We start from the raw sequence: 26,109 nt of genomic DNA on the forward strand, positions 1-26,109 counted from the left end.
AGTAACTAAACAAATAGGCTCTCAATTATATAAATTCAAATGAGCGAAATAAACCGCGATTATGCTAGTTAAATAAAATTAAAAATTAAAAGAAATCCAAATAAAACATACATATTAGACAGAAAAAAACAACTGTTGGCTTCATTTCTCTTCCTTTACTATTAATAAATATTTCTTCCCATTGGAACCAATCTCAAAGCATTTATGATAAAAAATTACTTAATTGGGAATCAATTAAAAACCTTAATCATATTTTTATAACACCTTTAATTAAAACACTTTGTGTTTTATAATTATTATGTGAATCGTAAAACAAAATTGATTAATAACAATTTGTTATAACAATTATTAATCTATTGGAATCCATCGTAAGTACCTACACTTTTATTTAATGTGACTATTTTAATTTAATTTAATTTTTTATTTGAATATTGTTTTAATATTAAATTATTATCTTTACTGTGTTCCTAATTTTAATGTTAGTGTATTAAGGATCTTTTGTTATCTGAAATAAAGATGAATTGAATTGAATTGAATTGAATTTACAGCTTGCGTAGCAATAAGCATGAGAAATGAGAATAGGCTAAATATACAATCTTGCACAAACTTTCCTAAACCAGGCGTGGCTCACTCCGCGATTTCGTTGCGTCGCTACACCAATTTTGGTGTCTAACAGGGATGTCGCGAATATTCGCATCCGCATCCGCAACCGCGGAACTTCCGCATTATTTTCAACATCCGCATCCGCATAAAATCGATGCGGAGCTTGTGCGGATGCGGATGTCGAACAAGTCGGTACAGGAACGTCTCAGCGGCGGCGTAAGTGCTAGGTAATTTCGTCATTACCTGTAACGAAATCGTCTAGATCCAGAAAAGTCGGCCCAGTTACTGTTTATTAAATATAACGCACCTATATTCTTGTTCAAATACTTAACGTTTCGTGTTTGATTAATAAAAAAATACTAAAAATTAAATATTTGACGTTTTTTAAGTACCTAATCTTGACTTCCGCATCCGCATCCGCATTCGCATCCGCTGATGTGAGCCTTTAAATATCCGCATCCGCATCCGCATCCGCCTCCGCGGATGTCAAAAAATCTGCATCCGCAACATCCCTGGTATGTACGTGTGTATGTGTGTAGGTATATACCTACACACATAGTTACATACATATGTAATGTACCTACATTGCAAGGTAATAAAAAGCTTGTAATAAACGTTTAATAACATTCTCAGTTCCAATAGTAAAATAATTGATATAAGTAATATCTAATAATTATAAAACCCAATGTGTTTTAAGGCATTATAAAGACGTAATTAAGTATTTAATTGAATTCCAACTAAGTATTTTTAGGGTTCCGTACCCAAAGGGTAAAGGGCCTAAGGGGCCTTTGGGGCCTATGAAGCCTGGTATAACGGATACCCGAGACGGCAAAAAAGGTACGTTGGGCCATTTTTAGGGTTCCGTACCCAAAGGGTAAAACGGGACCCTATTACTAAGACTCCGCTGTCCGTCCGTCCGTCTGTCACCAGGCTGTATCTCGTGATCTGTGATAGCTAGACAGCTGAAATTTTCACAGATGATGTATTTCTGTTGCCGCTATAACAACAAATACTAAAAACAGAATAAAATTAAGTTTTAAGTGGGGCTCCCATACAACAAACGTGATTTTTGACCGAAGTTAAGCAACGTCGGCCGGGGTCAGTACTTGGATGGGTGACCGTTTTTATAGATAATGGTATGGAACCCTTCGTGTGCGAGTCCGACTCGCACTTGGCCGGTTTTTTATCTTTCAGCGGTTTTAACGGTAAAAAAATACCTGCTTAATTGGAAAAGTCGAAATGAATTTATGTAATCATGTAATTTTTTTGTAATAATAAATATTTCTTATTCTTAAGGGAAGCAGAATGAGGCGGACAATTGTTTTTTTCTTCGTAATTTGTATAAGTAAGCTATAATTGTATTTCTTTTTTTATTTAATTTTATATAGGGGAGCGTGGGGTTGGAGCGAGCGGGTAATGGGAGCGCTTTCAATATAGATTTACTTAATTATCGTTTTTAGGGTTTCGTACCCAAAGGGTAAAAACGGGACCCTATTACTAAGACTCCACTGTCCGTCTGTCTGTTTGTCCGTCTGTCACCAGGCAGTATCTCATGAACCGCGATAGACAGTTGAAATTTTCACAGATGATGTTTTTTTGTTGCCGCTATAACAACAAATACCTACTAATAAAAAGTACGGAATCCTCGGTGGGCGATACAAAAGCCTTTGAACAAATGATGTTCATAGTCTGGCTCTTTACTGACGAAACGCTTCTAACGCTTTTAACAAAATAGTCGAGCTTTTTCCTATTTGGAAGTTACTTAAATAAAAATAAAATTTTAAACTTTGAGATTTGAGATCTTGTATTATTTTATTCCTATATATTTTTTAAGTTTATAATGTTCCTATTTATTGTGTTAAATTGCTCACTTTCTATCTATTTAACTAGATTTATTTATAATATTCAACATGTGTCAACAACCCTATTGGCGGGTAGGAGACGGGGCCGTCTTAAACTATGCTGGGGCCCCTGGGCACATAAGAATTTGGGGCCCTTTTTGAAAGTAAAGAAAGCTAATTAAACTAACATTTTTCTACTATGATCTTCTATTTATCATGAGTAATCAAATATACTGTTACTGCATGTCTTCGGCTTCGGAGCCCCCTGAGGATCGGGGCAGGAGAGAATCATTTTCACGACTATCGACAAATTAATTACTTAACAAAAAATGCCATTAGTTTTTTTAACATATCTCAACACAAAATAATTATAATTTATTCCCGAAATCTTATGGAATATCACAAAAGTATTAATAAACATCCTTAGTAAGCTCCCATTCGCCCCATGCTCCTCTTAGGGGTCATCCATTAATTACGTCACACGAATTTCTAGGTTTTTTTACCCCTCCCCCCTCTTTGTCATACTTGGTCCCATTTGGCAAACCCCTCCCCCCTGGTGAGACGTCACATTGTTTTTTCGAAATTTGCAAATCGAATAATAATATTTTATCAAAATATATTTTAAAAAGGAATATTAGTAATTTTATTACCCAAAACTGATTACGAAAGAAAATCTTACTAATAATATTTAGTTAATTGACTTATTTGTTTTAAATACGGCAAATTTTTTGTTTAACCGCTCGTGCTAAAGAAAGGTTCCATAATTGGTTCGAAAAATGGAATCTTGAGCGTTGCTAGGGTTTCAAAGCACGAGGGTTAAACAAAATTTGCCCCCGAGTGAAACTCAAATTTTTTCATCACGCCAACCCGAAGCAAATATTAAATGTAAAATATCAAACAAAATCAAATCCAAATGAATGTTATTAAATATTTATCATCCAAAATCATCATTTAAAAGTCAATTCTACCAGCAAACATAAGAAAACAACTCAAAACTTGCATTTGATTACTTTGCCTCACATGTGAATAAAATGCAACTTTGCTATCAGTTTTTGAAGTGCAGTGTAAGCCTTTCCGAGCTGGTGTGGTGAAAAAATTATTACCGTTCCAAAAAAATGTTATTTGACTGTACAGCGAATAAAATAATTTAAATTAATTTCCGGTTACTGATGAAGTTAAAGTAACATCACCAAGTCAAGTCAGTTTTGTTTTAACCCCCGACACAAAAGGTCCCTTTTCATAGATAATGCCCCATTTCATGAATAACTGCATATTGTGTTATATTTAGTAATTCTTTGCTCGTCCTTGGACGGGCAAGAGGAATCCGGGGCCACTCCGACCCGAGGCCCACCTTCTGAAGATGATGAGATGTACCGCCAACTCTCACCAGGAGCCTTCTTTGCCATGAAGGACAATGTTGCCATGGGCACTGGTATGGGGCCTATGGGGCCGGGTATGGGTCCAGTAGGGCCTGGTATGGGTCCAGTAGGGCCTGGTATGGGGCCTATGGACCCTGCGGGCCCTGGTATGGGGCCTACGGGACCTGTGCGCCCTATTATGGGGCCTAAGGGGCCTTTGGGGCCTATGAAGCCTGGTATAACGGATACCCGAGACGGCAAAAAAGGTACGTTGGGCCATTTTTAGGGTTCCGTACCCAAAGGGTAAAACGGGACCCTATTACTAAGACTCCGCTGTCCGTCCGTCCGTCTGTCACCAGGATGTATCTCGTGATCTGTGATAGCTAGATAGCTGAAATTTTCACAGATGATGTAGTTCTGTTGCCGCTATAACAACAAATACTGAAAAGTACGGAACCCTCGGTGGGCGAGTCCGACTCGCACTTGTCCGGTTTTAATTTTTTTGTCGATTTTTTAATCAGATTTTGATATGTTGGTAGGTTTGAAAGTTTGAGCTCCTCATTCTGGTTGGAATAAACACGAAATCCAAATTTGGGACCTTAAAGTATGTTAATTCCCATTGAGTTAAGAAAGTCCCATACGTTCTCGTAGCTTCGTGGAAGATTTTGTAGGACATACGGTGTTGCGCCTATTGTAGTACAGAATAGGGCACTCTATCCAACATAATAATAATAATTCAGCCTATATACGTCCCACTGCTGGGCACAGGCCTCTTCAGGCCTCTTCCTGTTCACAAGGACCAATCACAGCCGGCTCTAAGGGAGTCGCGATGTGACGAGGACGGTTTCAAGAAGGTGGAGAAGAGAAGAAAACCGGCTCGTCAGAATCAGTGTGGTACCGCACCGACTGGACCGAACCATTTGCTGCGTCCTGCAACACCGTCGACGCTGCTGTATGTGTCCCGTCTACATTACCTTACGAAGGTCGATGACATCGTAAAGTATGTGAAAACGAAGACCGGATTCATCCTAAGGGTCGCGAAGTTGGAATCTCGACACAATGCGAATTTTAATTCGTTTGTGGTTAGCGTTCCGACTGACCATCTAGCGACCTTCACCAAGGAGGAGTTTTGGCCGAAAGGTGTCAAGTTCCGGCGGTTCCGCGGCCGGCTCCCTGACACTGCGGGGTTGCGTAATGCATCGCAGCCATAATGTGATATGTAGTGTTTAGTTTTTTAAAGTTTAGTTTTAAAATATATTTATATATATATATGTATGCTAGTTTTAAGGTATTTATGTATGGGCCATTAGTTGCCTGAAATAAAGATTTTCATTTCTTCTCATGCGCGAGGGCTTGGGCTATAGTCCCCACGCTAGCCCAATGCGGATTGGGGACTTCACATACACCTTTGAATTTCTTCGCAGATGTAAGTATGCAGGTTTCCTCACGATGTTTTCCTTCACCGAAAAGCTACTGGTAAAAGCCACCACCGCTTCCATACCACCATATATCATCAAATTCTGAGAAAAAAATAAAAAAAACTGGACAAGTGCGAGTCGGACTCGCCCACCGAGGGTTCCGTACTTTTTAGTATTTGTTGTTATAGCGGCAACAGAAATACATCATCTGTGAAAATTTCAACGTCTACCTAGCTATCACGGTTCGTGAGATACAGCCTGGTGACAGACGGACGGACGGACGGACAGCGGAGTCTTAGTAATCGGGTCCCGTTTTACCCTTTGGGTACGGAACCCTGAAAAACGACAGCAAAAAAATACATTGAATATTTTACAGTTTAGACTCACTTGTTTTTAGTCACTCGCGCGACATGTTTAGGAGAGCCTAGGTCTCCTTTCTCAAGCACTGACAGTGCGAGCATGTCGCGCGAGTGACTAAAAACAAGTGAATCTAAACCGTAAAATTATTCAATGTGAGTATGTCTCACAACAGTTTAAAATCGAGCAAAAAAAATAGCCCAAATATACCATTTTAGGCTACGAACATTTCGACCTGTCTATACTCGATGACATTGCCAGGAAATCTCAGTATTCGGATAATTTTGGCGTAACTGACGTACTGCATGTGCAAGGGCTCGATGTGAACAGGCTCATCTATAATTTATGTTACTGCCTCTCATACATCTGGCGACGTGGGTAAGATTTTTTTTTATATTATTATTCTTTTATTATAGTATTAATATTTTTTGTAGAGGTGAGTCTTAATTTATAAGAACATTGGTTAAGATTTTCAGACATATTGTGTGGGTAAGTAGTTTGTGAGATAATAGATGATCAAACGAACTTCTCGAGCGAAGTTCGATCACTATTATATGAGTCGTTTAATTCGAAGATATTACATTTACCAGGTAGTCCTTTAAACCTACAGGCGACTTTTGCACAATATTAAGAGACAGTCAATTGACTATTAAACTGATTTTTAGTTCATTCATTCATTCTCCTACCCTTCCCGTTCGTTCCACCATCATAGTTGCTCATTATCTTTAGAGAAAAAACGCAAAACTTTATAATTTAGGGTCTTATTAGGGTGGGAGGGTTATTTTATCTTCGAATGAAACGACTCATATAATAGTGATCGAACTTCGCTCGAGAAGTTCGTTTGATCATCTATTATATTTCGTTCGTTTCATTCTTCAGATATTACATTTACCAGGTAGATGTTTAGAGTCTTAAAGTTTTGCTTAGGTGGAATGAAACTATAGATATATAGTCAATGAATCATTTATGTATTTATTTTCTTCTTTGGCTTGACTTTATTGGTCAGTCATTTAATTTTAACATTTATTCAAATTAATAAATCATCTAATTATGATTGATAATCTTATTATCTAAGGATTGTCACTTGGACTCGGCAAGCAAACAGATCTTGCAAAGAGTCCTTCATCCGATAGTGGCCTATTATAGAACCGCGCAAACGATGTAGACGCCGCGGTCCAGCCTGCGGTGCGGCGGATAGTGTCGACGCTGACGCCGGCGCGGCTCGCGGCCGACGTGGCGACTGTAATGTCAACGCCACTTTCCGACAAAACATTTTTAATCCACCTGCTGATGGTCTGAGAAGTTGCAGGTCTATGTGGAGGTTTATATGTCAATAACAAATGGGTCCATATTGGGTCGCATAATAATTGATTGTCCTAATGTAATGTTACGCATAAAACTCATTTCGCATAATTGTTATTGTACTGAAAATATTAACATTTCTGAAAAATTATAACACAAACCTAACCTAACCTACCCTATTCTACACAACCTATGCAAAATATTTTCGAAAATACTTTCTGTTTCAATTGGAGAAAAAATATGCGAAAAGAGTTTTATGCGTAACATTACATTATGACAATCAATTATTATGCGACGAGATAGGATCCCATAACAAATTTCCTATACCATCAACTCTCTTATTTTTTGTTACAAAAATATAATCTCTGAGAGTTGTAGCAGGGCATATAGATACATTGTCTTTAAAATATGGAAGGAAGAGAACGGGTTGTTCTCGTCCTGCAGCCGATGTTTTAATTATGTCAGTAATTCCAATTTTGACACCGTTTGTGGAAATAACGATATTTTCTATTTTTATAAGCGCTAATGTTTGGACCCTATGCGTTGTGCATATGGCCAGTAATGTCACTAATTTTTGCGACAGTTTTTCCAGGCTTATACTTGTATTGGGATACCAGTGAGAGACACGGTTTAAAACAACCTGAGGGTCCCATGTATGGTTATACTTGGGACCGTTCGGTCTTTGTTTGTACGCACCTTTGAGAAGGCGTTTCACGCAATCGTCCGAACCGACATTGTCTCCCAATAACAAGGATAAGGCTGAACGCTGAACGGTGACTATTCAGTGTGCCGTATGCACAATTTTTGTTAAATTGTTCTGTTAAAAAAGACAATATAGACGATTTCGGGGGATTTAAAATTTCAATAGAATTAACGGTGCAAAATTGCCACCAGAGCTTATATGTAACTTCGTATTGTTGTATTGTTTTGTCGGAGAGTGATGCTAACATCAGTGTTATAGCTTCGGGCGGGGAGCCTCTTCGACTGAAGGACTGTTGCAGAGCCTGGCGGTCCCCAGGGTAAGCCCCTTGTGTAGGGGATGGCAGTCCCTGTAATGGGAATAAAACAAGTTATTATTGAACTAAGGCTCTGCAATAGGAGGAACCACGGTTGCATTGGTCAATACGGAAACACTAAGATTACATTTGCTTGATCGTCTACGATCTTTTTAAGGCATTTTAAAATTAGCGGGGGAAAGGCGTAAAACTATATTTCACTCTAGTTAATCGTAAATACATCGACCGCTATCGCATTTGAATCGGGTTTCCATGAAATTAAATTTTTGGCATTTGGCACTGGAGCGAGAAGTGAGTAAATCTATTGTTGGTTTTTCAAACCGTTGTACTATAGATTCGAACGCTCTGTCTGTCCGCAATGTTTTCTATTGTATTTATGTATGATGCGGAAATATCAATATATTTCACTTCTCGCACCACAGTCAAATTGTACGAGGGTGTGGAAATTGTAAGCCCCCATGCGGTTTATATAACTTATGGCGGTCGTGTTATCAACACGCAACAAAATTGCACAATTAGTAATATTTTTAGCAAAGACATTTAATATTTAATTCAATTATTTGATGTATTAACATTAACAACTAGTTAAGATCGTCCAATATGGCACTAAGTTTCATTTTGGCATTAAAATTATCGTATTATTATTTTTTTTTTATTTTTTTTATAACTCAAGATATTTTAGGCTTTCTAAAGTGTTTGTATAAACCCAACCATATTTTACAGCGGGACATGCTGACACTAAAACTTCGAATCGTACCTTTAGACAGCCTTAGAAATTTAAGAACCAAGTGTGCAATTTTATTTCGCTTTCCTCCGAACGGTTTTGGGGCAAGAAAAACCTTAGGTATATAATATATGAAAACCAATATATTATATTGGTTTTTGATTTTAGGACACTCAGATATGGTTCCTAAATCTAACAGCTTTTGTATAGCTAGTATCAGCTACTTCACTTTGTTCAAACGTATTTGATGGATGTTTTGTTTTACGTCCGAGTTATTTGAGATTGACTAGCCATATCTGAAAAAATCTAAAACCATGTTTTTAAATGTTATTTTTAGACCACATTTATTTAATAAAAATGATTTATTGGCCGGCATGTACCTGCGTTACGGTGCCTGGGCACGTGTCTTGGTCGCGGGTGATGTCTCGGCCGGTTGTGGAGCTGGAAACGTCCGCCGGGTGTAATTCGCCTGCCTGCGAGCACCTCTCCGCCCCCCCCTGTTCGACGCGTAACGAGGGGGCGCTGACCAGTTTCCCGAGTACGACGCTCGACTTGTCGACGGCTGTGCTGTCGCGGGTTTCTTTGGGGACGTTTTCTTGATTTGAAGACCTTGTTTTTCAATGGTCTTCGCAGCTTTGATTTTCTCGGACAATTTATTACCAAACAGGGTATCATCACGTTCTGTGTCTTGTATAACTTGCAAGAACGTCTTATCGAGACTAGGTGTGACTAGGTGTTTATGCGGCTCTGAGTAGATGACGCATGCAGATCACACAGTATACGGCAGCCGTTGCTGAGGTGTTTCATAGCTTCGATTCCGCTGGGATCGACACATTTTATTAGAATATCCATGCCTCCATGGCCCTGTTGACGGCAGCGATCCCGTGGCCGAGTTGTTGCTGCGCTGCAGCCAAATTTTTGTCTCGGTTCCGGACCATATCGGACCGTCACGTTTAATTTTGGTGCTTGTAACAATCGACAGTTGTCGGGAACCAAATAATTTGAGGATTTTATCTTTGGCATCATTCGTCATACCTTTTTTGAGTAACGGTAACCGAAGTTTCGATAAATTATCGTGGATTTTTCCGCCATATTCGGGTGCATCTTCGGTCGATTCGCCGAGAGCCAGCAGCATATCCGGGTCGAGCTCGGGTTGAGCTGACGACAGCTAATGGGCAAATCTGCCTGATTTTCAGGTGCAGAAATCCCGTTATTATGGTTCGACATCGGTACATCACTATTATGTTCCGGTACAGGATTTTCGCTGTTTAGTGGTTCCTGTATAATAGGATCTTGAGCCGGTATGAAACCATCTGGATTTTGTTCCATTACAACATCTAAAACAAAAAGGAAGTGATTATTACATTTTATGAAAAATATTTTCTTTTGGGGGTAGGTTGAAAAAATATTTGTGTCGCAGAGTAACGCGCATCTACTGAAGACTGCGCGCATTGTTCTGCTTGTTTACATCGTTGGAGACTCGCAGTCAACCCCGATGGTTATATGATCATAGTTAGAGACTCGCAGTCAATCTCTATGTCGGCTCATTTTAATCACTTCTCAACACCAAATAAAAAAACATAAAAACAACTTACCCTCATCTTCCGATGAAGACGAATCATAAATGATCCTGTATCGTCTTTTATGATCTTCAAGTCGTTTGATTTTTTCACGATAATAATTTAACTTCTCTTTAGCTGTGCGCTTCGACATTTTGTAGGTAATAATGTCGTAGCCGAGGAGCTAAAGGGCGCGTGCGCTCGTCGCCGTGCACGAAAAAAGAATGAGCAACTATGATCGTGGAACGAACGGGAAGGGTAGGAGAATGAATGAATGAACTAAAAATCAGTTTAATAGTCAATTGACTGTCTCTTAATATTGTGCAAAAGTCGCCTGTAGGTTTAAAGGACTACCTGGTAAATGTAATATCTGAAGAATGAAACGAACGAAATATAATAATTATTTTTAATAAATCTTAAAAATGACGTAAGTCGGACACTATCAAACATAAGAAGCTGAGACTTGGGCAAAATAATAGCAAAGAGAATAGATAGTATAGAGGGGTCCTATCATAGTAAATTTTGTAGTCACAGTAAATTTACTGCCATCGACACACGACTAAAACTCAAAATGAAAACGTATAAAACTATCGAAAAAATGTATACATATGGATAAATGATTTTATTATTTTTATATCATTTTGACCCATGTTCATTCACTGATACCTATGTGTTTAAATTGTTAAATATAAAACGGTGACGTCAACGCCATCTAGCCGACCATAGGCCAAAGGTGTGTGCGCCATCTATCCGAGAATGACTTTTTCTTGATTTCCGAGGCACGCTTTTTTCTTAGACTTTATTCATCTTATACGGAGTTACATATGTCTTTGATAATAGACACCATTAGGGGTGCTTACCACAAAATCGATACTCTATAATAAAAGGTCGCAAATTGTATGAAAGTCCGACCATAGCCTTTGGTGTGGACGTGCTTTAAATTGCGAAGATAAATTGTAGGGGAGTTTTATCCCAGAAACCATCCCTTATGGGGATAAAAAGGGGGTGGAATTTACTCTTTTACTTCCAAAGTATATGGTAACACTATATAAATATCGTCAACCGGGGTGAATAGGGAAAAAACTGAACAGCCCATCAACGTGCACACTAGCGCCACTGCTAATTAATCGTGATTATTTAAATTTAACGACATGTATTTATAAAGGGGGGCCGCTACGTAAACAGTATTGTGTATTTCAGTACCTTTTGAATACATCAAACTAGTTTTTATGTAGCTGGATTCGTCGAACTAGGACTAGGGCTTGCATTCCGGAATTCCGGAATTTCGAAATTCCGGAATCTCGGACAAATTTTCCGATATTACAATTCCTGAATTGAGACCACTGAATATCGAAAATTCCGGAATTGGATTTAAGTACTTTTATTAGATTTTACTATTGAAAATTGCCAAGAAACTACACTATGCTGGTGTTTTTAGCAGTCGCTGACAAAAGTCTGAAGTCTAGCAGCATGCTGCATTAACATGCCTCATTAACTTAACCATCGAATTATTTACTTTTGATACTTGCTGAAGCAAAGCGATACATTTGCCCAGAATCCTACCTACACGAAACCTTTGAATCAAAATTTATAAATAAGTATGTAGTTGGATATTTTATTCTCAATTCAGAAAGATTTTTCCTCAATGAAAGATTTCGGATTTTGTAGTGTAGCAGCACATTAAATTCTGAATTAGGAACTAGTAAGGAAAAAAATAAAAATCAAAGTTGGTAAGCGTAACGTTTAAGTATGGAAAGCACTGTTAAACATTAAGTCTATGAGCCATTAAAGTTATTATTTTACACTTCAATCCAAAAGCAATCAGGAAATTTACTAGACGCTTATTTTTCTCACCAGGCTGTAATGAAGCGCTAATGAAATCATTTAGCCCATTTGGTGTAATCTCAAAAAGGCTTGCGTTTTGGGCACTAGTCGGCAATCCATAAAGGTAATAGGTATAGCTGAATAGGTACTTTAATACATAAAAAACAACCTTAACTCAGCAACAAATAATCGTTATAAGTACCTTAACACAATAAATGCCCTTACCGAGATCGGAACCCCATCAGGACCTTCATCTACGTAAACTGAGAGCCACTAGGTAGGCTACGAAGCCTTTTATATTTATAAAATTAGGCATCAAATGGTATGCCAGCATTCGTAGTTTCCCCAAAAAATACGCCGTATCATTGAAGTGAATAAAAGTGACCATAGTAATAAGGTGCTAAAATAAGAGGTGCAGGACGGTACTACTCAATTTATTAATATTTTTAGATTAATAATACTATAAATTAAATTCCACTAAAATAATACCTACTATCTTTAATAAACGTAAAGTATCAGAATTTCACATTTATTGTTGTTTTTTATTTAAAAATATGATTAACCCTAATTCCGGAACCAGTTCCGGAATTCCGGAATTAGGACCCAATATCGAAAATCAGTTCCGGAATTGGAAACCGTCCGATATTGCAAGCCCTAACTAGGACCTCAAAACAAAAACGGCCGTTTTAATTTTGGACGCATAGATTGACGAACCTAGCAAAATAAAAACTAGTTTGATGTATTCAAAAGGTACTGATTAATACACAATAAATACAGTACGTAGCGGCCCCCTTATTTAAATACCTGTCGTTAAATATAACACTTTAAACTCTCGCGTTTTGTACACATATTTAATTACACAAACGGGTCTACCGCGATATAATTTCATTATTTTTACCTTAATTCCGACGTTTCAGCTGAGTTGCACCAGCTGTGGTCACGGAAAGACTGACGTCCCAACAAATGTCAACGGAGATATTAATAAAACACCACTAAACTACCCGAAATTAGTTTATAAAAATGTTCGGGGTAGACAAAGAAATTGCAGCTACCCGTTAAAGTTTAATGTTTATTGTCCACGGCACGACACGCAACACTCACAGTATCCGTACACTGGTCCGAAAATATATCCGCTGGTTTCAACATTTGAATCACTGGTCCCCAAGTAGACGATAATTTGTACCCGTCCTCACGATTGAAATTTTTAGGGTGTTTTTTAATTTCAATCGCCTCTCTCACGATCCGCGGATAATAGTGTCGCTCGTTGGAGAGGACTTTGGGTTTATGTAGCTCAATCCAGTGATTCGTTCCTGTTGTCAGCAAGTGCTCAGCTATTGCGGATTTGTTTACATGGCGATTTTTAACAGCTGCTATGTGTTCCTTCACCCTCTCTTGAACGCTGCGCTTAGTTTGGCCAATGTACGCACTTCCACAACTGCATTCTATCTTGTAGACACCCGGATTCTGGTACGGAATGACATCCTTTGGGCTGCGTAAAAGACTTGCTACTTTAGATAACGGCGTGTATACAGTCTTAATGGAGAATTTCTTCAGTACTGATCCAACTTTGTCCAACTTTGTTTGTGAGGTAAAAATAATGAAATTATATCGCGGTAGACCCGTTTGTGTAATTAAATACCTGTCGTTAAATTTAAATAATCACGATTAATTAGCAGTGGCGCTAGTGTGCACGTTGATGGGCTCTTAAAATGTGACATACCTTACAATTTCTTAATAACTTTTTATTATTTATAGCCTATTTTGTGTCCCACTGCTGGGCAAAGGCCTCCCCTTTCTTCCGCCACTCGTCACGGTTTGGTGCATGTTCCCGCCAGTCGCTGCAAAAAGCTTCAAGGTCATCCCGCCATCTCTTTTTTGGTCTACCTCTGCCCCGGCTAATCTGCTGTGTCCATTCAGTAGCCAATTTGGCCCACCGATCCGGGTGCATACGGCAGACGTTTTCCGCCCAAACCCACTTAAGCTCTTAATAACTACCCACACAAAATTTATCATTGGATTGGAAATAATAGGGAGATTTTGTATGAAACAATTTGTGTGGGTAGTTATTAAGAAATTGTCAGTTAAATCCTTGGAGCCAGGGGCGTATTTACCCTAGGGCCAAGGGGGCCATGGCCCGGGGCGGCAGGCCGCGGGGGGGGGGCTCGCAGCTTTTTCTGGGCGCCTTTTATAATCAAACTTAGCTATATTTTTTATTATATTTTAATTGACATTTAAATTAATAAACAAACGAATGCTTCAAACCCCACCAATTGCTTAAAATATATCTACCAACAACTGTCGCCTGCATAGCAATGATTATCATTGATATGCAGCAATGACAGCACAGAACCTAGTGCAACGCCAGCGGTAATGTCCACACTATCGGAGCAGCTTCCGTCTACTACATATACGGCTCATGTGCGTCTACCGGAAAAAAGCTAGCGATCCATTTGTATAACATAGTCCCTCGAGCAGACTTGATGCCAGACCCGACCGAACTCCTTAGCTATATCCAGCCTAACTGCCAATGCCTCACCTTGATTCTCAATGGCCAAAACCCAGCAGTACCAACCGGTCACCGATCAGATCAGGCAAATATAACGAGGTCGCATCGTCATTGAGTGACAAAAACGGCTCATACAAATCTGTATCTAGAATAGTGACATTAGTGACGTCACCTTTCTGCACTCAAAAGAATAAAAATTTATCTACGTTCCACTATCAGCGAAGAGCGCCTGAATAGCTTAAGAAGCTGAGCTGACAAACGTTTTAAATTACGACAGCGTCATTGATGATTTTGCAACCAATTTGTACATAGGAAAACAATGTAAATGCCTATGTGAGTAAATGGTAAATGGTTTTTCTTTTTTTATTTCACACCCCAAAGGTACTTGTTGCAGGTTTTTTTTTTCTTAAATAAAATACTTTATCGTCACTGATGAAGGGGGGCGGCCTTCGAGCAACACCGGCTTCCGACACATCGGAAGGGAGGGGCCCAAGCGATATCTCACCGTACAAATCTTTCTGCCATTTTTCGCGGGGGGAAAGGTGCACACAGTCGCATTTCTCACACACTTACATACAAAATCCAATCTGTAATGACGATACAAATACATAGAAAATGACACACGTCAAAGACAAATCTTGCAAACCTCGATCTCTTTTTGTGTACGGACTAGAGATGGGTAACTACCCGGTAAATACCCGATATTTGCCTACCCCTAAATACGCGGGTATTTTCGTTTTTCTTCTAAAGTTGATGTGTTTAATGGTATGTGAGTATAAATAAGATTAATTTAAGTATTTTTTTATAATGTTACATAAAATGTATGTTCAAACTAATTACGAAAAGGTTGCTATGAGGTGAAGTTCGATTTTAACATATCAGTCCAATTAGAAAAATCGTGTAAAATCATTCCCTGGCTTCCGGAAATGTTTTAAAATGCTTTTAATATACATTAGAAAGATGAAAATAAAGAATACTTATGAATGATAATAAAAAAAAATTGTGCAGTATCCCAACTTGGGAAGCTTATAAGTCAAACACAGTTAGTTTTAGGACAAAAATGTATATAACCTTTTTTGTAGAAAATTATGTCTAGTTTAGTTTGAACATACAACACTTTTCGATATTAATGACAGATTCCAAGCAATATGAAAAAGTTCACTTTTGCCCCCCTCCCCCCAACAACACCCCCCGCCGACCGAAGTTGGAATGTGTATTATCAACGTATAAGTACGATAATTTACTCAAGTCTAAAAAAATACTCTTATGACGGCGTTTTTTTTAATATTTATCAAAATTGTACTAAAAATTCCTTAGTTACAACTGCAACTGCAACTAAACCATTTCATTTTAAATGACACACAATAATTACAGCCATTAACTCGGTTTATATCTCCACTTTAACACAAATCGACATGTGCAACAAGATATGAATCTACCCGTCCATTTGGGTAGATACGGGTAAATACCGGGTAGATGGGTATTTACCGGGTATTTACCTGGGTGGGTAAATTGGGTAAATACCCGCGACCCATCTCTAGTACGGACGAGTGACAAGTGTCACAACACGCACACTAACACATTTTCGTTGAAGTATGTTATTGTATTCTGAGAGATGAGAAGTCGGCTTTGTCGCTCGACCGATCCGCAATTTGTACTGAGCGAGCAAAATCGATAAATCCAAGAATTACATGAGACTAAAATATAATAATTGTGTTTGAATGTAATTAAACGTATGATATGTAAACAAAAATATTACATGTGAAATGTAACACTTTCTTTTTGTAAATTTGATGTCCCCGACCTCTTTTTATAACAAAAAACCGAGCAAACAGGCATTTTTGTGCAGCAGTGTTCACGCGCTCGTCTGGACTCGGTCTAGTGAAAAATCCAAGTGCAACTAGTTTTATTACCCGCGCTAGATTAGATTGACGCGCTAATCTTGTACCTCGGCAGAGGGGAAATAGTGCGAATGCCGCCTCCCTTCCGTGTTGCTCGAAGGTTTTGGTACCAAAACAGTCTGCCGATTTTTGCGGGGGTGGGATGTCAAATGTATTGCTATTTCTACATGATTTGTACGAAACGTACATATAGCCATGTCAGTCCTTACAAAAGTTTGCACAATTGTGCAAGGTTTTCGGCAAAGGGGTAAGCTCTTAAAGGCGACTCCAGTTATTAAATGCTCTAGGGCTAAATCACATCTAAATTTTTCTCCCTATTCATCCCAGCTATCCCTATTCACCCCGGTTGACGGTATTACTAAATTTACCTAGAAGAAGTCGCGAGCAGAAGCACATAATAAGTAATAGTACTACCGTACAGAAAGGACACTTCCTACAAAACCGAAGTTTGACAGCGATTCAGGGTCGAATCATGCTGTTCCTTTCTAAATTATGGCACTATCCCTGTCGCCTATTTAGGGTTGTCAAAATTCAAGTCATTATCTTATCTGTGGTCGTGCACGCAAAGGGACGTTATAAGTAGTCCCAACCCTAATAATTGCTCGGAGCAATGCTGAGCTGAACGAAGCCGAGTTTGCCCGAAGTCAGGTGTCTCCCCACTGGCAGAAGCTAGGATTAAATGTACATTAATGAATATCGTATTGTCATAGAGAAATATAGTAAGACAAGAGTGCTCACTCCATACATCAGTTTTGGTACCATAAATATTAGTATTTTCATAGTCGACATCTAGCATCGAGTAGCGGAATTATCAGTAGGTACGTTAAGTAGTAGTAGTAGTACTGTCAAGTGACAATAGATGTAGCACCGACCGGAAAGTCTTATGTTGTTGAGATTAGAGTTTCCGGTCGGTGCTACATCTATTGTCACTTGACAGTACTACGACTGCTACTTAAAGTACTGATAATTCCGCTACTCGATGCTAGATGTCGACTATGAAAATACTAATATTTATGGTACCAAAACTGATGTATGGAGTGAGCACTCTTGTCTTACTATATTTTTCTATGGTATTGTGTTTTTTTCAGACGTCTAAGTATTCGCAAATACTATCACTTGCGAGATATATATTCAAACCATTTGCCGTTTGAGGTAAGATTGTTTATATTCTAACCCAGCGGTCGGCAACCAGCGGCCCGCGGGCCGCAGGCCCGCCAACCTCTCGCTTGCGGCCCGCGAGCCTCTCTGGCTATTTTGTATGTAATACTGACAAACGACAATGTCTGCTAAAGTCACAAATATTACCAAAGTGCGGCCCGCGTCATCTTCCTTAACTACTATGTGGCCCTTGGTTGCTAAAAGGTTGCCGACCGCTGGTCTAACCCCCCTTATTCATAAACGCACTACGAACCTCAATTAGCTAATAATCGTTTGTCCTTATCTGTCATTTTGACTTATGTATTTGTAAGAAAGGGATAAAACATAATTTAACTAAATCAGGCCCGTGAAGTTTTATGAATAAGGCCTAACGGGATAAGAGACGACAACTGCGAAAAATACTGCTACTCGACACTAGATGTCACGTTTGTCGCGAATGACGAAAAGTGTATTACTATAAGATGGTCAAGCAAATCTTGTCAGTAGAAAAAGGCGCGAAATTCAAATTTTCTATGAGACGTTATCCCTTCGCGCCTACATTTTTCAAATTTGCCGCCTTTTTCTACTGACAAGATCTGCTTGACCATCTATATCTAAACAATTTACAACTAATATTAAATGCAGAAGGAGTAGAAAATAGAGTTCCGGTTAACACATTCGGTGCGGCAGCGCAAAACCCAAACTTACTGCCAGTGCTATACGAGTCATACTTCCCGTATTGAGAAAGCCAGATTTGCGGCACGACCTACATTTTCCCGTACCATGTCCTGACTTTAAAGGTCCCTACAGACCTGGAATGTAATCGATTTGAAATAAAAGTAATTCTGATCAATAGACTATATATCTTTGTGTATATACAGCTGCCGTCGCCCGCGGATCTATATAAAATTAAAAAAGATATAGGCGTTTTCCAAAACCCTTAATTTTACGGGAATATACTTCCCTTGCCGCACAGGCCGTATATAACACTAGTGATGGGATACAAAAAAATCGATAACGACTTTTATAATCGACAAAATATTTATTATCGTCATCGTGTCTGTACGTAATCAAAACAAATATTATTCATCCTAATATAATTATAAACAGTGTAGTTTAGTTTTATTTTAGAATAGTTTTGTATTTAGTTTAAAATTGTAATTTTAAGTTGTTTTTGGGCATGTTTTTGTACCATAGATATGAATAAAAGTAAATTATAAACAGGAGTCGCACTTTTAGATTAGGTGATTTTCAATATAGATGTCATAGTCTTGAATTGTCGCACTAATAAAATGTCGTATCGACGCGGACGCGTGAACAATGCGCAGCACTATGACCAATCTGAGCGCTGCGTACCCACCTTTCGGTGCGGTACGGGGTGATGGAGTACGGACAAATAGTACCCGTGCCGCGCCAGAGAAAAAAAAATACCTTTCAGTGCGTTACGCAAAAATACTTCCCGTACATTTTTTCTTTTGAAATAGAATATACTTGAAGTAAGAATATCGGGAGTATAGTCATCTTTCTCTTACTCACACGGGAACATAGAAAAACCACCGCCGCACCGGGGGTAAGACAAGCGCAGATAGCTGCCGCACCGGCGGAAAGTCAAATACGGCCAAATGCTTCCCGTAACGCAGCGAATGTGTTAATCCGGTTATAATATTAGCTGAGAGTTGTTGAAGACTTTCCGTTGAAATCTATATTGTCTTTTTTTGTGCGAAAACCAATTTTTTTGTATGAAAAGGTAAAAGGAGTATTCTTTTTATAACTTCTTTTTATTTTCATCTTTTATTAGTATATTTTAGTTTTTTATATACTTAATATTATAAGTATTAGTTTAATTTTTAAGTAGGTTTATTTTAATTTTAATTTAGTTTTTAAATGTTTAATTCATAGTTAGTTTAATGTTTTTTATTATTATTACTTCAGTGTTAAATTAAAATTTATAAGAAATTATACAGTCAAGAGCAAATTATACAGGTTAAGTAGGTAGAATCAGTCCATGAAAAGTCTGCAGCGGATTTGATAGCCCACGCAGTGCACGTGTTATTTTAAGTGGTGGAAAACACAATATTTTATCTGTGCGTGGTGTACATCCCACCTAATGCCGCCGAAAATGAGTACATGCGATTCTTCCACAAAATTGAGTGAATCATTGAGTCGCTAGCTGGTGTCGTAATAATTGTTGGGGACCTAAACTTGAACCCTAAGTATACCTCTATTAGTACTTTAAGTTACTACTGTTATTTTACTACTGTTTGTGATTTGAAAGAGATGAATGAAGTTGCGAATATGTATGGCGGAGTGTTAGACGTTAGTGCTGGTGTGGGTGGAGGCGTGAAGGTGGGGTCTCTGTAACAGAAATTCAAGAGTGTGGACTAGTACTGTATCCCGATGCGTACCATCCTCCGCTTCAGATCTCTGTTCCCTGTGTTGATGCCAAGAATGATACTGCCAAGCTGCAACCAGGCAATGTCGACTCGAGACTCGATTGGAACTACCCCAAAGGAAACTATACACTCCTCTGCCAACTGATTTCGGAAGTGTCTTGGGAAGAAGTTCTTGAGAGACGCGAAATCAGCACTGCTTTGGAGCGCTTTTATAATATAATATACAACATGTTCGACATTTGTATACCTAGGAAATTAAGATCTGATAAAGCGCGTAGACGTTATCCGATATGGTTTACAGCCGATTTAATAAAGGATATTAGGCGTAAAGCTCATCTTCACCGTGTATGGAAACGAACAGGTGACACTGCGGTATATGATGACTTTTCCAGGCTAAGGGCAACTGTAAAATCGAAAACCACAGTAGCCTATGAGAATTATGTCCGTCATATCCAAAGTAAGATAACTTCCGAACCTAGTGCATTTTGGCAACACGTGAGCAGTCTAAAATCCAAAGGAGGGTTTGAACCGCAGGTCAATTATAAGGGAAAGATGCATGAGGGGGTTGAAGCAGCCCAGGCCTTCTCAAACTTTTTTTCAAGCGTTTTTCTTCTGTCTGAACCTCTCCTTGATTATGAAAACATCATCCGTAACGACTCAACACGTACTTCGAATTATATAAACGTATATGAGATATGTCTTGCTGGTCTAAAAATTGGTATAACTCATTTAAAACCTCGCAGCTCCCCTGGCCCTGATGGCATCCCTGCATTTGTTGTTAAGGGGTGCAAGGAATGGCTAACTGGGCCACTACTTCACATTTACAACCTGATTCTTGGTTCTGGAGAGTACCCGTGTCAATGGAAGATTACAAGAGTACGTCGCATCCCAAAATCGAGTGAAACGTCCGAGGTCGAGAATTACCGCCCTATAGCCATTCTATCTTCAATTGCAAAAGTGTTTGAGTCAATCGTAAATAGACTCGCTGCTTCTCAAGTAAAACCTTACCTTTGCGATTCTCAGCACGGTTTCAGGCCTAAGCGATCTGTCGAAACGAACCTATTAACTCTGGTAGACTCCGTCTCTGAGCATTTAGATAAAGGAATACAAGTTGACGTGCTGTACTTTGACTTTAAGAAGGCTTTCGATCGCGTGGATAACGACATACTGTTGAGCAAGCTATGTAGCGTTGGCTTCTCACCGAAGTTGCTCCGGTTGGTTGCCAGTTATCTGCGCGATCGACAGCAGTACGTGCAGCACGGATGCTTCGTATCGAAACCCTACCACACACGTTCCGGAGTCAGTCAGGGTTCAATTTTAGGTCCGTTTCTCTTTGGCTTAATGATAAATGACTTAGCTGCAGTCCCTAAGCATGCCAGATGTTTGTTATATGCCGACGACCTAAAGCTCATTTATGGAGTGCAGCAGTTGTCCGACTGCGCGTCTTTGCAGGAGGATATTGATCGCCTTCATCAATGGAGCATTAACAACAAGCTCCTCTTCAACAAATCAAAGTGCTCCGTGATGACTTTTAGCCGTGCCAATAGTCCCATATTCGCTCAATACCTGCTAGGTCCTGATCCCATAACTCGTGTCGAGTCTATACGCGATTTGGGTGTTATCCTCGACACGCAGCTAAACTTTCATGAGCATATGAAAGCGTTGGCTACAAATTGCTATCGGAGGTTAGGGTTTGTGGTTCGGAATGCGCGAGATTTCGATGACGTCAGGGCTATTAAATTAGTTCACACTGCGTTAGGGGCTGTCCATAAATTACGTCATCGATGTTTGACGATTTTTGACCCCCCCCCCCCCCCCCCCCCATAATCATCCAAAAATCATGCTTTAAATACCGTCATCCGATGTCCAGACCCCCCCCCCCCCCTAATTTGAAATGACGTAATTTATGAATAGCCCCTTAGTCCGGAGTAAACTCGAAGCCGCATCGGTCGTGTGGAACCCGGATGAGGGCAAGTACGTCTTGCTTCTGGAAAAAATCCAGAAAGCCTTTCTGCGGTTCCTTTATAAAAAGATGCACGGTTATTACCCATACTTGTACCCTTCAAAGTTCCTGCTAGGCGGTTTAGGGTTTAATTCCTTAGAGGTAAGGCGTAACTACGGGCTCTTGACCACAGTATGTAATGTCTTACGGGGGAACTCGGACTGCCCTGAACTGGTTGCACAGCTCGTACGCCTGTTCGTTCCATCTATGGCTAAGAAGGCCCAATTTAATTTTCGACCACGAAGTCATCACCTGTTAGATGTGCCTAAAACACGCACTATGTCCCATGGCAAATCACCACTTGTCCGCGCTCTACAATATATTAATGCGCTCCTCGCATCAGCACCGGAATGTGATGTATTTGCAAGTAGTTGGATGGACCTGTGTAAAGAATGTATGAAGTTCTGTGAGGCGTTGGATAAGCGTGAATCATCTGTCTTGTATTAGTTTTTCTTTCTGACATTTTGTTCTGTTTGTCCTTTCTAGACTGTATCTTATACCTTGTTTGTATAAATACTGTCTATTATAAATTTCACAGTGTATTAGTCCGCTGTAATGCTGTGTAAATTTTATGAATCAATAAAATAAAATAAATAAATCGTGCAGAATGGAGGAAAAGAACAGGGAAGGCCGACCCCAAGTAAATGGGAACAAGGCCTAGCAGGATGATGAATAAAATAAAATAAAAAATAAAAATAAACGTCAAACTTCTATGAAATTTTTGAGGTATAAATGACACTTGCACTGCGTGGGCTATCAAATCCGCTGCAGACTATTCTTGGTCCGACTTTACTTTCTTTGTAATTTTATACAATAAAACCAATTTTTCTTGCTCTTAAGTGTGTATTTAAGACTACAAAACCCTACACTGAGCATGGCCCGACATGCTCCTGGCCGATTCGTAGCTTTTATCATATGTTTTTCTTGAAGGATAAATACAATATTTGTAAATTAAAATTTCATTAATTCGAATGTCACGTTTAGTAAAATGATAAGGTATTTCAACTATGAATTTCACATTGATTTTAAACTTGGTCAGTCGTGGCTCACTCTGCGATTTCGTCGCTTTGCTAGAGGTAGCTACAAGTACATCCGTTCCACACCAATCTTGGTGGCTAGCCATAAGTCGCGCGTGGCGCTGTCGCCACCTAGCGGCCATATCTGTCCTGATCGTAACAGACGCTGTTAGAGAGTGAGTCTTCTCTACCTAGTATTATTATTTATTCTGTGACTTGGTCGATTTTTACACATTAAATTGTACAACGGGACTTAGTCGCATCGCATGAGTCTTCTTCGAGACCACGCGGGCCGCCCTAAAAAAAGTTGTCGTCAAGCTCACCATACTTGTTAACCTATCGAATGAGATGATGCCTTTACTGATACTGGTTAGCGATATGTAATCATACTACATACCTATATGAGGCCTGGACGTTAGTGAGATGACGATTCACTCATTGCTGGTGTCCTACTTTATTACCTGCATATAAAATAAGTTTCACCTGATTATCCACCTGGTTTCTTGAACCTCATAGTCGCCTCCAAACCTCCCCTTATAGCGACCCCATTCCTCACACTAAGTTTACCATAAGTTCATATTAGCCATCAACAATTCCCTCGGATCACTGTTCACTCTGAATACTGATATACGTTAGTCACAATTTACATGAGGCACATCATTAATCTAATAACACCATAAGAAAGCCGTTGAATTGATCCCCAAAGCAAAATTCTCCCTCCGTATCTGTTCGCACTTAACCTCCCTTTCTTACTATCGTTCGGCGTCTACCCTCTTGTCTTTGCCTTAAAAAATCACAATAACCTAGAAGCGGTTATTTAACTTAAACATGACTGCGAGCGCCATCTACTCCATGACACTGGCAACTATTAGCCGGTTCGCATGTTCGCGACAAAAGTCGGAGGTAAATCTTAAAACTTAAATAACTACGTGATTAAGGCCCATTGTACAATTTACTAAAATTAATTTCTCGTCCCTAAATTATACAAAAAAATACCGGCCAAGTGCGAGTCGGACTCGTTGTTGTATGGGAGCCCCACTTAAATATTTGTTTTTACTATTTCTTGTTATAGCGGCAACAGAAATGCATCATTTGTGAAAACGTCAACTGCCTAGCTATCACGGTTCATGAGATACAGCAGCAGTTAAGCAGTTCAAACCTAACCTAACCCACTTTTCCAGTAGCATTACTTTTTTGTAAGGGTCGCAGTTCAAACCTAACCTAACCCATTTTTCTAGTAGCATTTGGTTTCTGTAAAAAAAATATATTATGGCTAGTGATAATTATGGCTTACAATGATGATGACAAATGATATTATTGAAATTGATTTTATGGGAAACAAAGTTTCTGGCACGTGACTAATATAGTAAACAATAAGTATTGCATATGTAATTATGGGAAACAATATAATGGCTGTTGACTATTATGGCAAATGAAATTCTGGCAAGTGGGTGTATACCCTTAGTAATAGGGTCCCGTTTTTACCCTTTGTTACGGAACCCTAAAACATGGACTCAAGTAAGGGTCTCCCCAGATATGTCGACGCGCATTCGGCAAAAGCTGTATCGGCTCGATTCGGGAAATGAATTAGAGATTCACTAGACATGAAATAGTAAAGATATGTGACGTTCCACGGCAAAAGGTACCTTATGGCGGCTGGCGCTTACGTCGCATAGCGCTGCAATAATATTGGAGTGGCGTTAATAATAGCGTAAGCGCCAACCGCCATAAGGTACCTTTATCCGTGGGACGTCACATATCTTTACTATATCGTATCTAGTTAATCTCTAATTCATTTCCCGAATCGCGCCGTATGTCCCTTTGTCCGCGCAAATAAAAGCGGAAAAGACGGCGACGCGTCGGCAGGCGCCGGCCGATGCGAGCCGATCGACGACATTTCCGCTCACGGCTCGGCCACCACATTGCGCGACTTGCGACGGCGGCAGCGGTAACCTTAGGTTGGAGCGAGACAGAACCTTTCGTTCCAACATATGGTTGTCGCTGCCGCCGTCGCCAGTCGCGTAGTGTCGTGGCCGAGCCGTTATTGCGCGGACATAAAGTCACCAGGCTGTATATCTCATGATCTCATGAACCGTGATAGCTAGACGGTTGAAATTTTCACAGATTTATTTCTGTTGCCGCTATAACAACCAATACTAAAAAGTACGGAAACCTCGGTGGGCGAGTCCGACTCCCACTTGTCCGGGTTATTTTCAATTTTCTTCTTACAGGTCGGCTACATCACTCATGTCATAATGGTAAAATATCAAAACATGTTGGAACTCTATCAGTACTGCAATTCAAAAGGTACGTACTACAGATATAATAGTACCTACGTAAGTATTTTCACGGAAACGTACGACCGTGTTACAAGTATGTTATTTCAGTCAGTCTCCGTACAAAAAGTACTGAGGTTGACTGAAGTAGCATGACAAATATGAACGTTTCCGAGAGAATACGATGCAAAACAATTATATAATAATATAGCCTATATACGTCCCAATGCTGGGCACAGGCCTCCTCTCAAACACGAGAGGGCTTAGGATATAGTCCCCACACTGGCCCAATGCGGATTGGGGACTTCACATACACCTTTGAATTTCCTCGCGGATGTATGCAGGTTTCCTCACGATGTTTTCCTTCACCGAAAAGGTAGTGATAAATATCAAATGATATTCCGTACACAAGTTCCGAAAAACTCATTGGTCGAGCCAGTATTTGAACCCACGACCTCCGGATTGAAAGTCGGACGTCAGATCCACTCGGCCACCACCGCTTCGCTTGAGCTTAAAATAAAAATAAAATAATTAAGTTAAGGAAGGTCTAGCGTGAGTCGAATTTAAGGTAAAAATATAATTAATATTATACTCTTACTTCGTTAAAAAATGTGTGATTGGGGCGCGACCGACTCGCACTTGACCAGTTTTTTGTTTTAAAGTTTATGTATGACTCGTATCAATATTTCAGTGGCAAAGAACAAGTAAGCAATATAACGTACCTAATATACCTATACAAACTAATAGTAGGGGAGAGCGGGAAAAACGTAACATAGGGTGGAAAGTAACAATTGGTCCATAGGTTTAGCCAAAGAGAAGAAGAATAGAGTGTATCAGAGGCGGATTGTCAAAGTAAATTATGTAGCAACTGTAAAT

At 39.5% G+C, this 26,109-nt stretch overlaps 2 protein-coding genes across 2 annotated transcripts in view; one reads left to right on the forward strand and one right to left on the reverse strand.

Moving 5' to 3' along the window:
• Positions 1 to 235, reverse strand: part of LOC134802442 (uncharacterized) — a 38,460-nt gene extending 38,225 nt beyond the window's left edge. The window contains exon 1 of the mRNA XM_063775107.1: positions 112 to 235. Coding sequence (XP_063631177.1) covers positions 112 to 145 — 34 coding nt within the window. The 5' untranslated portion in view covers positions 146 to 235. The remainder of the gene's footprint in view (positions 1 to 111) is intronic.
• Positions 236 to 1,905: 1,670 nt separating this feature from the next.
• LOC134802405 (uncharacterized) overlaps positions 1,906 to 26,109 on the forward strand; it is a 60,443-nt gene continuing 36,239 nt past the window's right edge. Inside the window, exons 1-6 of the mRNA XM_063775061.1 lie at positions 1,906 to 1,948; positions 3,733 to 4,068; positions 5,796 to 5,955; positions 17,498 to 17,561; positions 25,189 to 25,264; positions 25,925 to 25,937. Of these exons, the coding sequence (XP_063631131.1) occupies positions 1,909 to 1,948; positions 3,733 to 4,068; positions 5,796 to 5,955; positions 17,498 to 17,561; positions 25,189 to 25,264; positions 25,925 to 25,937 (689 nt within the window). The 5' untranslated portion in view covers positions 1,906 to 1,908. The remainder of the gene's footprint in view (positions 1,949 to 3,732; positions 4,069 to 5,795; positions 5,956 to 17,497; positions 17,562 to 25,188; positions 25,265 to 25,924; positions 25,938 to 26,109) is intronic.

The sequence above is a fragment of the Cydia splendana genome, chromosome 24, assembly GCF_910591565.1.
Source record: "Cydia splendana chromosome 24, ilCydSple1.2, whole genome shotgun sequence".
Classification (NCBI taxonomy): domain Eukaryota; kingdom Metazoa; phylum Arthropoda; class Insecta; order Lepidoptera; family Tortricidae; genus Cydia; species Cydia splendana.